Below are 17109 nucleotides of genomic sequence, written 5' to 3'. Positions count from 1 at the left end.
AATTAGTATATAACTATATATATATATATATATATATATATATATAGTTATATACTAATTTATAAAACATATACACATGTGACATGTATACATTAAATATATATGTCTATAGAAGATATATACACACATATATATACCATTCAATATATGTACTACTTTAAATAAAACATATACTAATATATATATACACTACAATATTTATATATATAGTTATATACTAATTTATAAAACATATACACATGTATACGTCTATAGAAGATATATACACTCATATATATACCATTCAATATATGTACTACTTTAAATAAAACATATACTAAAATATATGTACACTACAATATTTGTATATATAGTTATATACTAATTTATAAAATATATACACATGTATACATTAAATATATACATCTATAGAAGATATATACACACATATATATACCATTCAATAAATGTACTACTTTAAATAAAACATATACTACAATATATATACACTACAATATTTATATATATAGTTATATACTAATTTATAAAACATATATACATATATACATTAAATATATACGTATATACGTCTATAGAAGATATATACACATATATACGCACCATTCAATATATATGTACTACTTTAAATAAAATATACTACAATATATATATATATATAGTTATATACTAATTTATAAAATATATACACATGTATACATTACATATATACGTCTATAGAAGATATATGCACCATTAAATATATATGTACTACTTTAAATAAAATACAAAAACTTCATTTTTTTTTTTTTGAACTTTATTCTAAATCAGTAAGACAAACAATGAGTATGTATTTAATTCAAAGGGATTCGTGAATACTAGTATATATGATCGCGGAGTAGTAGTGGGAGTCTGAAAGATAAGGTTCTGCCAGCAAAAGATGTGGCGTAGTGAATATGGTTGTTCCTTCCTTAATCAAAAATTTCGACTTTGAGTCTTGGATATGAAAAAAATTCTTGGAAGGGAGCGCCCAAATGGGCCCTAGCAGGTGTGAAATTCGATTAGTCGGACTCCAATCCAAATGTCGAACACCGTATGAGAAAAAAAAAAAAAAGGTTCTTATAAGTTGGGTCATGGTTTCATAATATTTGGTTCTTATAAAGACCTAATTTTTTAGAAGTCCATTCTCTAATGATCACATCTACTTGTTACTAATAATCAACTGCTATACGTACATACTTCTTTCATGATTAATGTCAATTTGCAACATAATTCACGTTTGACCACAGAAAAATTGTTGTATGGTTGCTACCTAATAAGTTCATTTTCTATGTGTTCAAGTTAATTTGAATGGGCCACGTGTCTTCCTCTCCTTAACACAAACCTTAATCTATCTATCTAAATAAAAAGAACAGTACTTATGGACAGGAAAGTGATAATAATCATTTATTGTAATTGGATTCTGAAATATGCTTAACCTGGTCGAAAACAAGACTCTCTAAGTCGGCAGCTCCCAAATTAAAGTTTCTAAAAGGAAATTTGTTGGATTCAAAGTTTAAATGCTGTCAATTCTTAACCTACTTTTTGAACACTATTGGCAGCCAACTATACATGAACACGAAAGAATCTAATTCATTTTTGTATTGCTGAATCTATAAACACGCCTTTGATTTTAATTTCAATATGTCACAATGTTACATGTTTAGACATCAAATCTTTAATTAGTTTACGCTACAAAATTGAAATATCTTCTTTATTTTCTTAAAGTTCACGTCAAATCAAACTAGAACAAACAAATTGAAACGAAGAAAATAATGACTAGTACTTGTACTGACGTATTATCCTGTAGGGGCTGAGCCAGGTAGGGCCAAACTAGGAGAGTTTGGTACTATTAAAATGACATTGTTTATATACATTTTTTTTTTAATGCATATAGTAGATGTCAAACTCATTTGGCTTCTTCTTATATTTACTTTCATATATTCAACTCCTTAGTGAAAAGTCTCTCAGTCAATAAATCATACCATACCATGTACACTAATAGGATTCACACTGCGTATTATGCTTGACATGATTGTGCGGATACATACATACAATAGTAGTTGGTGTGTGTTAGGTGCAACGTCATGGCATCTTGTACATCAATCATCAATGCACATACATATAATGCAAGAAATAGATAAATTCAAAGAGGGTACCTGAGGCTGCTAAAATGGCTTGAATGGGAGATATCAGTGAGTGGTACGTGGAAAGCTTCAGACCAAGAAAGTTGTTGAAGGCATGTAGCTGAAGGTGTTCCCCACCGGTAACTCCCTGCTGAGAAATTCAGTTTCTTGTCATCCATTTTCTCATGGAATGGCTTCTTGAATAGTTTGATTTGTTCCTTCCTCATTTTCCATAATATATCCTGTGAGATTCCATGGTTCACAACTTGGAAAAAACCCCATTCTTGTGAAGCTTTTGCTATCTTTGTCTTGCATTCTTCTCTCTCGAATTCACTTCCCTTTAGTTGATCAAGATCTATTAATGGTAACTCACATTCTTCCACAACAAACAGGTTTTGGTACTTCACTTTTGAAGAAGCCTTTCCGGTTCTTATGTCGTCAAAAAGTTTCTTGTATGTCTCTTCAAATGGAGGATCATGCGATTCTTCCACGCTTATTTTCTGGAAAGAAAAAAGGAATATAATGATATATATTAGGAAATAGTAAGAATTTATAAGGAGTAGAGAGAAAGATGAACAAGAAGAAGAGGATGGGGAATATTAGTAGCTCAGTTAATTGGATTTCGCCTTTTTTTTTTTTGGTAATCTCCCCCTTCATATATTTACCTTTCCCCTACCCCAAATTAATTAAAAAATAAGTAACAAGAATGAGGGTTTTGCATCTAGTGGATCTCAAGTCAAAAGACTTGGTTTATGGGATTTTCAAAGTTCCAAATGGAATAGATCTCTTTTTTTTTTCCAACGAAATATGAACGCAAAGCCTGTTTTCTGTCACTCTTTGTTCATCTTCTTCACTAATCGTTTCAACTTATGGTAATTTCTAAAATAGAGGAGGAAAATGAAATTAAAAGCCATGCTATTGGTAGTGAAGTTTGTGATTTATATCTTTTAGGTGATCACTAATGTTTTATCAATGACCATGGAGACAAAGAAGATGCCTACCATTCACGTAGGAGGGAGTAGGAAATAAATCCTTGTGCAAATAGCAGCTAGCGGCCAATACAATAGGGACCCATTTGCATTATAAAAATATTAAACTAGACATGTTTAATGTTAAATTATTCAAGATTCAAGCATATGATATAATTGATGCACATGGTTTTCCACACAAACAACTCATGTGTACAACATATAATTAATAATGTTTTAAAAGTTCTCCTTGAACTACTTACCATATAATACTCTCTTAATTTACAATGTTTTAAGAGTTAGTTTGGTTGGAGGGATAATAAGAATAATTAATTTCGGGATCAAATTAGAAGAGGAACTTATTACTTGTTTGGTTGGGTCAAAATGCATGGAATAACTCATTCCGAGATTAGTTATTTCAGAATTGTAATGTTATTCTTATCCCTCTTTGAGGATAGAATAATTAATCCCGAAATAACTTGTTTTCCAATAAAATAACCCCTTGAAGTTATCATTTTTTTTGCTTATACTGATCTGGTAGAGAATGGAAGGGGGTGTACTGAGTAGTAGGAAGTTAGGTAGGTAGGGATTAATATTTACTTTTGATTTTTTTTTTCTTTTTTTAAAATACTTGTTCATTTATTCGATCGACTCCTGAGTAACCACCTAGGGTGATCTGGCCCAACATGATTCACAAACACTACAATAATATGATGTTGGCATAACGTTGGCTGTTCAAATCATGTGGAAGTGAGAACCACATGATGTTGTATATTGTACAAATGAATCTAATCAAATTGCCTTGTTAGTGCAAGGTACATATGTAAAAACCCCTTGAAGTGTGGTAGAGATTTAGACAGATCCTTTCTCGTACATAAGCGTAGGAGGTGCAGGAAAGTTGTGTAGGAAAGTACACTTTCTATGTCATTGTATTTTCATTTCCCAATTCAATTCATTGGTACTATCAGTACTGTTTACTAAAGAAAAGAGTACTTTCAGTACTGATCACTATTATATTGTTTGATCACAAAGTATTACCACCACCATCTTAAAGGCATAAGTATATTTGTTTTTGTGGTGTCAGAGAGTGTTGTTCACCTCCCAACAGAAATATGATTGTGGTGTTTCAAGGGTGAATTTGTTCGACCCTAAAATAGTTGAACGGATAATAAGATTCTATCAGAGATAAAGTGTGAAGTGAAAATTAGGTCATAGTTCAAGGGTGTACTTATGCCTTCTCCATAAATATTCCAAAAAACTTATATATGTGGCTATGCAATTTCAAAAAAAATAATTACAGAAATACCAGCTTAGCACATTTCGTCAAAGCATATATACAGATTTTCAACGAACGAACTTCTTGTTAATTAAGATTATGATTAAATACTATATGACACAAATCATATGATCATATATCTTATGATCATATATTTTAGGTAATAGCTCCAGTCTTCACAAAAATATGGCCAAGAAGCTAGCTACAACTACAACTTGATAGCTAGCTTGATCAAATTTTTTTTTTTTCCTTCTGATTTAGAGAAAGTTGTCTCCGTGTAACCTATAAGTCATTGGTTTGAGCCGCGGAAGCATCCTTTAAAGCTTGCTTTAGGGTAGTCAATACATATCACACCTTGAGGTGCGGTCCTTCCCTACACCTTGCTAACACGGAATGCCTTTCTTTTCTTGGGCTTTAGTCTTTAGAGAAAGTTTCCATTCTTAAAAGGATTTAACAGAAGTAGGTGGCAAAAAGTATTTAGCAGAAGTAGGTGTAATTAATCATTGTTTCTTACTTGGTTTGGCTGCTGTGAGAAGTTTGTAGACCTCACCATAATTTTTTCCTTTCAAGGAGCAATATATGCTTTGACCTATTTAATGTCCTCTGTAATAAAATAAAAAATCAAAACAAGGACATAATGATAAATGATTAAGGGGAAAGGAAATAAAGAAGAGAGATGTAACTTGCTAACACTACTTGCATGGCAATGCAGAAAAGAGAGTATAAGATAAAAGAAATTAAAATGGCATGATCACCAAAAAAGGTACATCGGACATTAGGACCACACAAGTTATTAAAAGATCTAATAATCTTCTAATAAAGAAGTTCATCATCAAAGTTTATTATAACAAGGGTGTAAGAAGTCTCTTAATTAATTAGTAGTAAAGAATTTCATCATCTATGTTTGTAACAGATGAATCAAATTAATACAAACCGGGAAGAACCATATCCCAAAATCTAACGAATAGCTATTAAGGTGGGAGGAACCTAAAACAGTATAACTCTCGCTTCTTCGATACAGATGTGGAACTCAAGGCTCATACCATATACATATATATTTAGAAAACACAAATTATAAGAAGCTAAGGTGGTCACGTACCAGATTATGGAAGAGATATAGGAAAACTAAGAGGAAATTGAGGAGTGGAGGATTCTTGAGAAAGATTGGATATATTTATAGTGACGATGTGGAGGACTTAGTTGGAAATATAAAAATTTATAAGAAAAAGAAATCAATGGCATGGTTGATGGTACAAAAGGATTGAATGTTTATGCATAGAACAAGAACACGCGGCTCACAATTCAATCAGAGAAATACTTTTACCTTTTAGAACAAATGTCCATTCTTTCCATATCTTGCCATATTACTGTTGGTTGAAAGGAGTTTTAATAGGGGATCATGGGTGGGTACGAGGGGCAAATCCCCATTTTTCTTTCAAAAAAAAAAAAAAAAAAAAGAACTTTTGCTTTTCACATCATTCATATCATATGTAACATGATGTTACAATTATTAATTTTCAACATACCAATCATTTCCATTTGGTATAATTCAACCAATAATATCACTATGGTTGTAGAAACCAAACTTAACCCCAACAAGATAGATAATTTTTACATTGTCAATACGTATCTTAACATGTTATACAACATATAATTTATCATATTTTTCAGGTTATTAATACAACATTTTTTAAGAATGGTTACTTAATAATTATCTTTTTCAGGATCTGATTGTGCTATTACACAATTAGTATAAATAATTTAATTAAACTATTTTATTTTTAATCATAAATCTGTTCATTTCATTTGGCTCTGATTCTTCCAAGTCTTGCCGTGACTTATTAATACTATTAAAATAATAATTTCATCTCTTGAATATCTCATAGATCCCTCACTCTTTGATTCTGATATTTTAGAGGAACAAGGCACATGATAAATTTCTGGAATTGGACCCAAACATCCAATGCAACAGCTTATTCGAGGGGGCAAAATTAGTTTATTTTTTTTTAAAAGAATAGAAAATTAAATATCAATAGTGGATTTTGACCAGAGTAAATTCCCTAGATGGTCACCCATCTTAAGAAAATTGCCTACAAATATCATTTTTGTTTTATTTAGGATAAGAATATCACTCAACTCTTTCTATTTTTCTTAAAATATACTTAACACCTCAAAAATCTTCTCTCTCCTACTTGGAATTCCATGTCATTAAAATTTCTTTCTTTTTTTTTTGATAAATAGATCTATTTAACTTATCAAACTTATTTAACTAAAATTTTATCCTAAGTCTTATTTTTAAAAATAATACACATGATATACTAATCATTGAACATTAATTTAATTACATCAAAAGATTGAATTATTTTATTTGATATGTACTTTTCAAAGTTTTTCTTATTTACTTATTTATTTCACCACTTAATAATATTTAAAACTCAAGTACTTATAAAGATTGATACTCATTTAATTTTTTTATTATTTATTTTATATATTAAAAATTCTTAAAATGTAAAAGAAATAAAACGATGGATTTCATACTTTAGACATTAAATTTGTTATTTATATGAGAATAAAAGAATAAAATATACTTTTTGGGATTATACAAAAGAATTTTTGGATTAATATAATCCAAAGCTATTATATTTCCTTCAAATATAGAGTAATAGAGAATAAAAGAATATAATTTGTTATTTAAAAGTATTGATGACAAACCTACAGTTTTTTTGCTGCCAAACAAAATTCAATAATTCTTTTTAATATGTATTATTACCTACAAAATTTAATTTGTACATAGATTAATTGCAATTTTTTATGAAAGATAATTTTTGATAAATATATAGTGAAAAATGATTTTTTTTTGTTGTTGATTTTTTACAAGTAATTCTTCATAAATAAATCATTAAATCCGTAAGATAAGACATAAATTTAGGAAAAAAAAAATATTATTTTTAATTTAGTTTCTTCACCTTTTTCTGTGATCATTATATTTAGATTTTATTTTATTATACAATTAAACACTAATTTATATTCGCACTTCATTCTAAATCCATCAAAAGCAAAGAAGGATTGATAGAGTAATATTTTAAAAATCCATTTGTAATATTACTGTAGGAGGTATCATTTTGTTAATATTTCTTAAAAATTTTAATTTGTTTCAAGACTACATAATTTTTTCTTTCCTTCAAAAAAGGTGATTTTATTTTTTTATTCTCATATAAATAACAAATTTAATGTCTAAAATATGAAATCCATCGTTTTATTTCTTTTACATTTTAAGAATTTTTAGTATATGAAGTGAACAACAAAAAAATTACTATACCAATTCATATAAGTACTTATATTTTAAAAATATTATTAAGTGGTGAAATAAATAAGTAAATAAAAGAAACTTTGAAGATTACATATCAAATAAAATGACCTAAGCTTTTGGTGTAATAAGATTAATCTTAAATTATCAATATATCATGTGTAATTGTTTTATAAAAAAGAATTAGGATAAAATTTTAATTAAATAAATTTGATAAATTATACATTTATCAAAAAAGAAAAAAAAAATTTTAATGACATGATATTTCAAGTAGGAGAGAGAAAGATTTTGAGATGATAAGTATATTTTAAAAAAAAAAAAAAATTAGATGATAAATTTATCCTAAATAAAATAAAAATGATATTGGTAGAGAATTACCCAAAGGTGAGCATGGAGGAAATTTACTCATTTTGAGCAAAGTGCAGAAACAGCATTTCTGAATCAATGTCGGCATAAGACAAAAAAGGGGAACACGTGGCAGCATATGGAAAGTCCAAATCACATGATGAGTTAGAAAACCACGTCGGCAAAAACTTGTGCAAAGGAATTGGTCGAAGCCTGAGAATTAAAGGGCTTCCATGTGCACTGCTTTGATATAAAAGGACGATAATAATAAGGTACAAATTACTGAATCATTATTTATTACTACCATACCCCCTATATATAATAAGGTCTCTCTTTACACCAACAAGTCCTTGTTAGGTGACATGTACATTTATAACATCATGCACTACATCCTTTTAACAAGTGCAAGTGCAATCGTTGCATCTATCTTAATTCCTATGGTTTGAATTGCCATGTCATGTTCATAATTTTTGCTACGGATGATACGCGGAAAGTCAATTTAGGTCATTTACCATGCCATGCTAATCTGCAATAAGCGAATCAGATTACTCTATTTATTTATATAATTTTTATGATACTATAGAGGGACAAAAGTAAAGTATTCTTTCCAGCTGGAAAAGTGGCAAATGTCATCTCTAAATATCAGATAGCATTCACAAATATATCTTCAAAAGGCATATATAGATAGATAGAGGTGATTTCACTTTCTTTCTAATAAATAGGAGGAGGGTTATTTCACCTTTGTGATCACACATAGATCCGGACTCGAGTAATCAGTTATATTCCCATTGAGAATTCACCTCTACCATAATTTTTGTTATAGATATTCTATTATTGTTCGTGTATTATATCAAAAGGCGAAGTAAAACCGTCCTCTTTTATTAGATATAGTTGATATAATACATGATACTCAGATTACATTAAGTTTTTCTTTTAAAAAAAACTTTTTTTTTTTTTTAAAGAATCAAGATAGGTTTTTGTCAGGGGCAAATTAAAATAGAACACTGACAGCGTAATCACATGTTCGAAGTGTGGTTCTGTATATACAAAATTGTTAGGAGTATTAAAAACACCAAGCCTGTGAATTGTAATCATAAGAATGCTTGTTCTAGCATATTATTCTGTAGTACGCAGGGGTGTTGGGTAGAAAAATAGCTAGATTTCTTGGCTGCCAGCTGATCTTGCTTGACCCTTCTCATTAATTTCTTATGCTAATTAACAAGATATTAGGCAATGCTTAATTGGAAAGTTTACATGGTTATAGCTATGTATTTAATATTTATAGCTAAACTTTAAAAAAAATTACACTATACTTCACTCTCTCTAGCATCTCTCTCTCCCTTCTCTCCCAATCTGGTTCCCCCCTTCACCCCCCACCCCACCCCACACACACACAAAAAAAAAAATAAAAAAAATGTCAATCTCGCTTGCCCCCCTCTCTCTCTGTTTTTTTGTAGTTTCTCTCTCTCGTAATACAAGCGAAATTAGAGTGAACGAATACAATCTCAATGTTTTATGTTTTTCTATATCTTTGTATACACCCTGAATGTATTTGTTGATATAATCTAAATGCGGGCATGAATACAAGTGAAATTGGAGTGATTGAATACATTCTCCTATATCTTTTGTTGTTTATATTTTTTGTATACATGGGGATTATATACATGAATACATGACAACCTATCTCCGTCCGATATAACCAGTATTTACTGATACAACTAGCCTTTTGTATTTGTTAATACATACATGTATTCATCGATATAACCTGCATTCACAACAAATGCAGTCTATATTCACCGATACAATCTGTATTCACTCCCTCTCCCACATCCCCCCCCCCCCCCCACCCGTCCACCCACCAAAAAAAAAAAAAAATCCCGCTCCCCTTTCTCTCCCAAATTCGCGGGCCTATTTTCTTTTTCTTTTTTTTTTTTGTTTGACGTCTCCAATCGTTGCTATGAATAGTAAATATCCAAATTATAACTATAAATTTCTAATACAGCTAAAACTATAGTCATTTTTGAAAATTTCTCATGCTACTTTCATTGCTAAGCTAATTCCATCGATTGAATTGCATTTTAAGAATTATGAGGTATATAAGTAACGGGACATCTACTCACATGATAAGTAAAAGAATTCATTGAGGATTCTCAAGTATGATACAAACATCTGCTCTAGGCTTGTTTTTCTTTCTCAATTTCAGCCCGTAGCTTATTTGCCTATTGACTCAATTTTGACATTCTAGTTCGTTCTAACCCACCCTCCAGCTTGTTGAGCATGATCTCTCTATATTAAGTTTGTTTACTCTACAATTTACAGGGTAAAAAAGATAGACAAAATGATATTCAATACACTTGTAAATTCGAGAATTGGCAATATCAATAATACACCTTTTAAGATAAATAAAACTTTAGGTATTTAAATGAGATAAATATCATACACATCCATCTAAGAAGTTGAAAAAATAGAGAGGAGCCAATTAGTGCCACTTGGCCATGACAAAACAAGGAGTGGGATTTTTTGGATGAGCAAGTTGCGGAGAATGTATTGAATGCTGAAAAAAGTTGAATAAAATCACTTACTACAAATGTGCCAACTGCCAACGTTCTAAACTAGTGGAAAATTTATGAAGCAAATATCTAAGCGTACTAGTGAAGTGTCATGAGTGTCACGTCATCATTAATGTTGATGGGATAATATTAAACTTTTCAATCCAAGGATTAGGCAACTGTAATTCGGTAAAGCTTGAAGTGCAAATAGTTAGGAGTTTATGCCAAGTCATTTCTATATAACTCCACCTTACTAATTCAAATCAAAGAGGAATTAATTAGGAAAATAATAAGTTAGTTAATTACTCCGTCCGTCACATATTACTTATCTACATTACTTAAAATATATGTTTGGAATTACTTTTCAATTTACAAAATGAATAAAATTAATTATTTTTTTCTTCTCTTTAAAATGAATTTTTCATTAACTTGGGTTTATTTGTTTGACGCGTATTTGATATTGATAGATAAGACATAAGCAGAGTGCACTAGAAGATTAAAAGGTAAATTAGCATACCCTTCTTAATGGTGTGTTAAGTGAAAAGTGTATAAGCAATACCCCCTTCCATTCAGCATTTGAGCTCCTCCCCTATATTGGCAAAATTGGCAAATTCCATTTCACCATCAATGGTGGTTGAAATACATAACTTTCTGGTAAAGAAAGACAAATTGGTCCCCAAAAGTTTTGACTTTTATTGGTAGTTGAAATAACTTTCTGATCATTTGATTCAATTGGACATGTATCACCCCATGAATTAAAAGGACAGATGCATGAACTAAGAATTTCTTGTTGAAAAACAAGTCAAATACAAAGTACAAACATATATATTTTGGATAATTAATGTTGAGACTATAAGTCTAATACCCAAACGAAATGGGATTAGCAAGAGATGAGGTTCTTGATGATTCTATTTTACCATCAAGTCTAATCAACAATGTCTCATCGATCTAGTGATGTCAATTTTAATTTATAGAACCTGATTAGGACTCATGAGGGGTTATCGTATATCTTGTAGAAAAAAAAAATCAGCCATGAGGACAAATTCATCATTAGAAACGATTTTTCTCGACACATCAAATCATAAAGTTGGTGGGCCATGAGTATTATTATTAAGAGATTGTTTGGTAGTTTGTTGGAATTACGCAAATATTAATTATACATGTATTTCCTGTAGTTCTTATTGATAAAATTTGTGAAACAATACACGCTCATTGATCCTTCTAGAAGAGGAGGATTCTAACAACCTTTCTAGTTATTTCGTTCTCTATTTCTATTTAATAGGATCCTGAGGAAAAGGAGTTTGTTTCCATGTTGGTAGGAGCGGCGGGATGATGATGAGTATATAAATGAATAAAGACCAAAACAGAATAAATGGCAAGATAAATTAGATATTTATGAAAAAAAATAACGATGTAAAGGGCGACTGAAAAGGAGGCTCGACCTACAGGGGGAGTGGTGGGCAGGGATTCTCTACAATGACACTGTTGTAGACCAATTGAAAGGGATGAGCTAGAAGAGGAGGCAATCTCTGACATTTTACTTATACTTTACTCTCAACTTTGAGAAGTGTTCATTAAGAAAAAAAAATTAAGATATAAATTGAACATCAGTTTTCATTTTTGCCCTTTTGCCCTTTTAGGTGTTCTCAAACTATTCTTAAAAAATGGAGATAGTCATTACTCAAACGTGTTGTAAAATACATAAATATTGTAAAGTACATACATATAAACTCTCTTATACTTATCACTTAGAAATGTAAATAAAGGGCAGAAATAAAAAATTTAGGTGTTCTCAAACTATTCTTGAAAATGGAGATGGTCATTACTCAAAAGATTGTAAAGTCATAAATACGAGTAACAAACTCTTTTGAACTTATCACTTAGAAAATGTATATAAAGGATATAAAAAAAATTCAACAACTTTCTTGAATATCAAAACGCTGAACTATTTTGAACATTGAAAGAAGGCACAAAAATTCAATTATTATATACTGGAGGGAGTATTAGTTATTTCATAAAAAGTAATTTATAAATTTTCTCATAATTTATACGTATATTAGTTATGCTAATTTCTAACTAAAAAATCAAACTTAATATTAATTTCATATATGAAAAACTTACTTTCTAATTAACTGCAAAAAATTGTGTAACTTAATTATGCAAAAATTAATACATAAATAAATTGTCGCTTTACTAGCTACCAAACTACTATAATGTCTCCGAGGGAGAAAATAAACTAGTAATAACTCCCCAATTTCAATTTATGTGTCTGTTTTTCATATTTAATAGTAACTATTAGTATTTAATTTTCAAAAATGTAAATTAAGATCATAAGATTCAACGTGCATTTTAATGTATTACTTATTTTTTTAGTTGTATATTTTGTTTTTTGAGAGTCAATTTGACTAATTTTTAAAGTTAAATTAGATTATATTAATTCGATATTTTAAAATTAAGCTTTAAATATTTAAAAATTATATTAAAAAATACTATAAAACATTGATCAAAATTTATATTGTTGGATGCTTGAAAATAAAATTATGATAAGTAAAAAGGAGCTACATTTCTCTATTCAAGATTATAAAATTTAAAAATTATTTAAATTATCATCAAATCAAATTAACACACGTGAACTGAAATGAGAGGATTAATAAAAGAAAAATTTTTAATTGAGGGTCACATTTCAGAAAGGAAAAATCAGTCCTCTTGTTGGGGGACTAGAGAATTTAAAGATAGGTTATCTAAAAAGAGGAAATGGGACCCAGCAGTCAATATGGAAAGTATCTCTTTGTAGGCCCCACTTTCTGTTTTGCCGACGTATTGTCCCCAAAGAGTTTGGTAAATTCTCTATTGTATAATCTACGCCACTTACGAGGGTTGTTTGGTTTAAATGATACTCTCACACCTAAATAAGCAATGGGTTGAGGTATAGTTGGATAGAGCTGTTCCATCCTTAATTAAAAATCGAGAATTTAAATTTAGGTATGAAAAAAACTTTGTTAGGAGCGCTGTCACCTTAATGGGTCATGCAACGCGCGATTTGAATTAATTGAAGCTCCAATACGGACATCAAACACCGGATGAGAAATTAAAAAAGATACTCTTTCACTCCTAAATAAGCAATGTTTTCATTTTGGACACATCTTTAAAAAAAATTTATCCCTAGAAAATAAAAAGTGCTTTTCTAATTTATCCTTAAAAAATACTTTGAAATGATGTTAATTTTCTAGTAGGTTTTTTAAATTATGTAAAACTTATTAGCATTGATGCAGGCAGGGTGAATAAAGTGAAGATTTGCATCTAGTGTCTTGTGTGACAAGAATGTTTCTCCTAGCAAAATCTACAGAATCATAGTTAGACCAGTTTGATAAATGGGTTGGAGTATGCAAGAAACCTCCCATCCAAAAAAATGAAGATGGTGGAGTTGAGATTTCTACGTCGTATATGTGAAATTACTACGAGAGATATAATTAGAAATGAAGTTGCTCGAAATAAGGTGGGAGTCATGTGTGTTTGGTTAAAAAGATGGTAAGCAATATTTTTTTGTTTGAATAGATTATTAATACATCCTTAAAGTTATTTTTAAGAGCTACAAATTTAATTAGTAGCATATATAGTACATACAAGTAAAAGAACAAACAAATAATGAAAGTTCGAGAGATTCGAACTTTTAATGCCTAGAAATTAAAGTATCTAGCTATCTTCTTGATTTTAAGGGTACTGTTTTTAAATTATACATCAATTTTTATATAATTATATCAAATTTACATAGAATTTAACAGTACCATAGAATTGCATATAGATGGAGAGGGATCAGAGGCCCAATTCCTATTTTTGGAAGACTATGTCGATCGAAATTTAGGTGTTTATCAAACAAAATAGTTAAAATCTTATTTGATAAACGTAGATTGACACTACCCAAACGCTGCATAATTATTGTACGATCATCCAAACGTTGTATTAATTCCTTCAACGAATGAATCATTCTGTACTTAATTACCAGGGTAACCTGATAGAGATGGCTCTAAACCCACAATTGATATTTGATGAATAACATGTGACAGTGACGAATAGGTTGTCATTTACTCCTACTCCCACTATTTTCATGGTTGCTTGTAAACTCTGATATTCTTTTTCTTGCTCATATTATAAGAGAGAGTTTCAGCAGCAGCTTTCGGTCGTTCGGCTTGCCGATCAAAGCCTATTTCCGTCCTTTTGTTTTTTCAGTCTTTTTTTTTTTTTAATTTTTATTTATTTATTTTATTTATTTGATATATATTTAAAAATGATATAAAATTATTTTAAATTGTAATAATTAACGATTTAAAATTTTTAAAAATAAATAAAAATTTAGTTGACTCTGAAAATTCTACCAATGCTATGCAAATGGTGATAGACGAAGTACAACAACATATCCAGTGTATTCCCACATAGTGAGGTCTAAAGAGGGTAGAGTGTACGCAAATCATACCACTAGAGCCGTCAATATGAGCCAAGCCCTACAACCATACCACTAGAGCCGTCAATATGGGTCAGGCCTATTGGGCCAGTCCGAATCGACATGTAATTTGATGGAGTTGGGCTTCAGTTTTTGCAGCCCATTTAAGAACGTGGTTTTTTAGCCTAACCCGGATAAGCCCGTGGCCTGTGGGGCTTGAGCAATTTGGGTTGGGCTAGCCCGTGGGCCAATCCGTAAGTCAAATATACATGCAACTATTTAGATTGGTAGACTAGACCGGCCTTCCTAATAATATCCATAAATGACTTATTTTTGGTAATAGATGAACATTACCGTATGTAAATTCGGGTGTATTTTTATTTGGTTCAAATGATATCATGCCAAAAGTTATTTATATTTATTAACATTCTAAAATTAAATTATAAAATATTATTTTTTAAAAAGTGGGCTGGCTCGTGAGGCCCGCAGCCACAAAGTAATGGTGTGGGCTTGGTGTTTTTTGACCCATCATTTTGCTGGGCCAGCCCGGCCTGAATCGTCAAACTCAAAGTCTATGTGGGTTGCGCCGACCTGTATTGACAACTCCAACTACCTCAAATGAAGTAGAGAGGTTGTTTTCGATAGATTCCCGGCTTATAACCGATAACAGTGTAACAAAAACAAAACATAAATGCATATAAACTAGTACAGTGTGCAAAATAAACTAACACCGCTAGCCACAAGATAATACTACATCCACAAGATAATGCTAAAAACTATCTAACCGAAACTATAGACATCACACAACACCACGAACAAGAAACTTTAAACACAAAAGAACGTTCCTCTACTGTTACCAACGCACTCCCACCCCCTAACCTTTTACCCTAATTCGCGTCCTTCACATCTTCCTCTCAAGGGTCATGACCTCCGTAAACTGTAACTGCTCCATATCATGCCTAATTACCTTCCTTCAATATAACTTCGGCCTACCTCTACCCCTTCTAAAACCAACCATAGCCAAGGTCTCACACCTTCGCACTGAAGCATTAGAGCCCCTGCTCATCACATGCCCGAACCAACGTAACCTAACTTCTCGCATCTTGTCCTCCACTGAAGCAACTTTCACCTTCTCCCGAATAATCTCATTCCTCACCCTATTTTTTTGGGTATGGACACACATCCATCACAAGATCCTTATCTCCGTCACCTTCAACTTTTGAATGTGGGAGTTACATAATATTATTTGAAAATGACGTAAAAGTATCATAAACCATAATAATTAACAACTTAAAATATTGAACGACATATGAAATTTTTAATTTATTCTTCAAATACTATCATAGTTATATAAGACAGAGAGAATAACATATATTATTTAAAAATTAATTAATTGCAAATACGATAAATCACAATAATTAACAACTGAAAATATGTAAAAACAATATATAAAAATTCGATTAACTCTCTTAATTCCATCAATGTCACATAAATTGGAACAGAGAGAGTAGCATATATTATCTGAAAGTTATGTAAGAGTATTATAAGTACAATAATTAACAAGGTATGATATTTAAAAATAGTTCAAAAATCTTATAATTATATAAAAAATTTGGTTGACTCGTTAAATTTTTAAATTTATCAGTGTCACATAAATTGAAACGGCGAGAGTAACATATATTATCTAAAATCTATAAAAAGAAGAGTATCATATATCATTATAATCAATAATTAAAAAAAAATCATATAATTTTTTTTATTGATTCTCCAAGTTTATCTGCATCACAAACAAGGTAGCATATATTGGGTCGTGCAACCACATACTCTTATGTCTAGTGTTTATAATATAACTAGACCCAATTTTTTTCTTTCTTTCTTCTTTTTCAAGTAAGCGTTGGCTCATGAAAATCAAAAATATATTTATTTTATTTAAAAAATTTTAAATTGAAAATAGAGTTGGAGCTTTATTTAGCTACACTATTTTGGAGTTAATATTTAGAATTTAAATATATTTTTTTAGAAAATAAAAAGTGAAAGTTAATTTTAAAAAATTTAGAATTTAATGAAAATGGGGATATTTTATTA

General features: G+C 30.1%; 1 protein-coding gene across 2 annotated transcripts in view; it reads right to left on the bottom strand.

The window, feature by feature from the left end:
- The window catches only part of LOC107859548 (gibberellin 2-beta-dioxygenase 8), a 9089-nt gene extending 3331 nt beyond the window's left edge, over positions 1-5758 (bottom strand). The window contains exons 1-3 of one of the 2 annotated variants that reach the window (XM_016704594.2): positions 5710-5758; positions 4900-4988; positions 2175-2641 (exon numbers count right to left, since the gene is read on the bottom strand). In XM_016704594.2, the coding sequence (XP_016560080.1) occupies positions 2175-2641; positions 4900-4938 (506 nt within the window). In that variant the 5' untranslated portion in view covers positions 4939-4988; positions 5710-5758. Of the gene's footprint in view, positions 1-2174; positions 2642-4899; positions 4989-5484; positions 5638-5709 lie in introns of those variants that run through there. The other variant, XM_016704593.2, reaches the window with a different exon arrangement.
- Positions 5759-17109: the final 11351 nt, after the last annotated feature.

Source organism: Capsicum annuum, chromosome 2 (genome assembly GCF_002878395.1).
Source record: "Capsicum annuum cultivar UCD-10X-F1 chromosome 2, UCD10Xv1.1, whole genome shotgun sequence".
In the NCBI taxonomy this organism is placed as follows: Eukaryota; Viridiplantae; Streptophyta; class Magnoliopsida; order Solanales; family Solanaceae; genus Capsicum; species Capsicum annuum.
The sequence above is the reverse complement of the archived record's forward strand: the minus strand, read 5'-3'. Positions and strand labels throughout refer to the sequence as shown.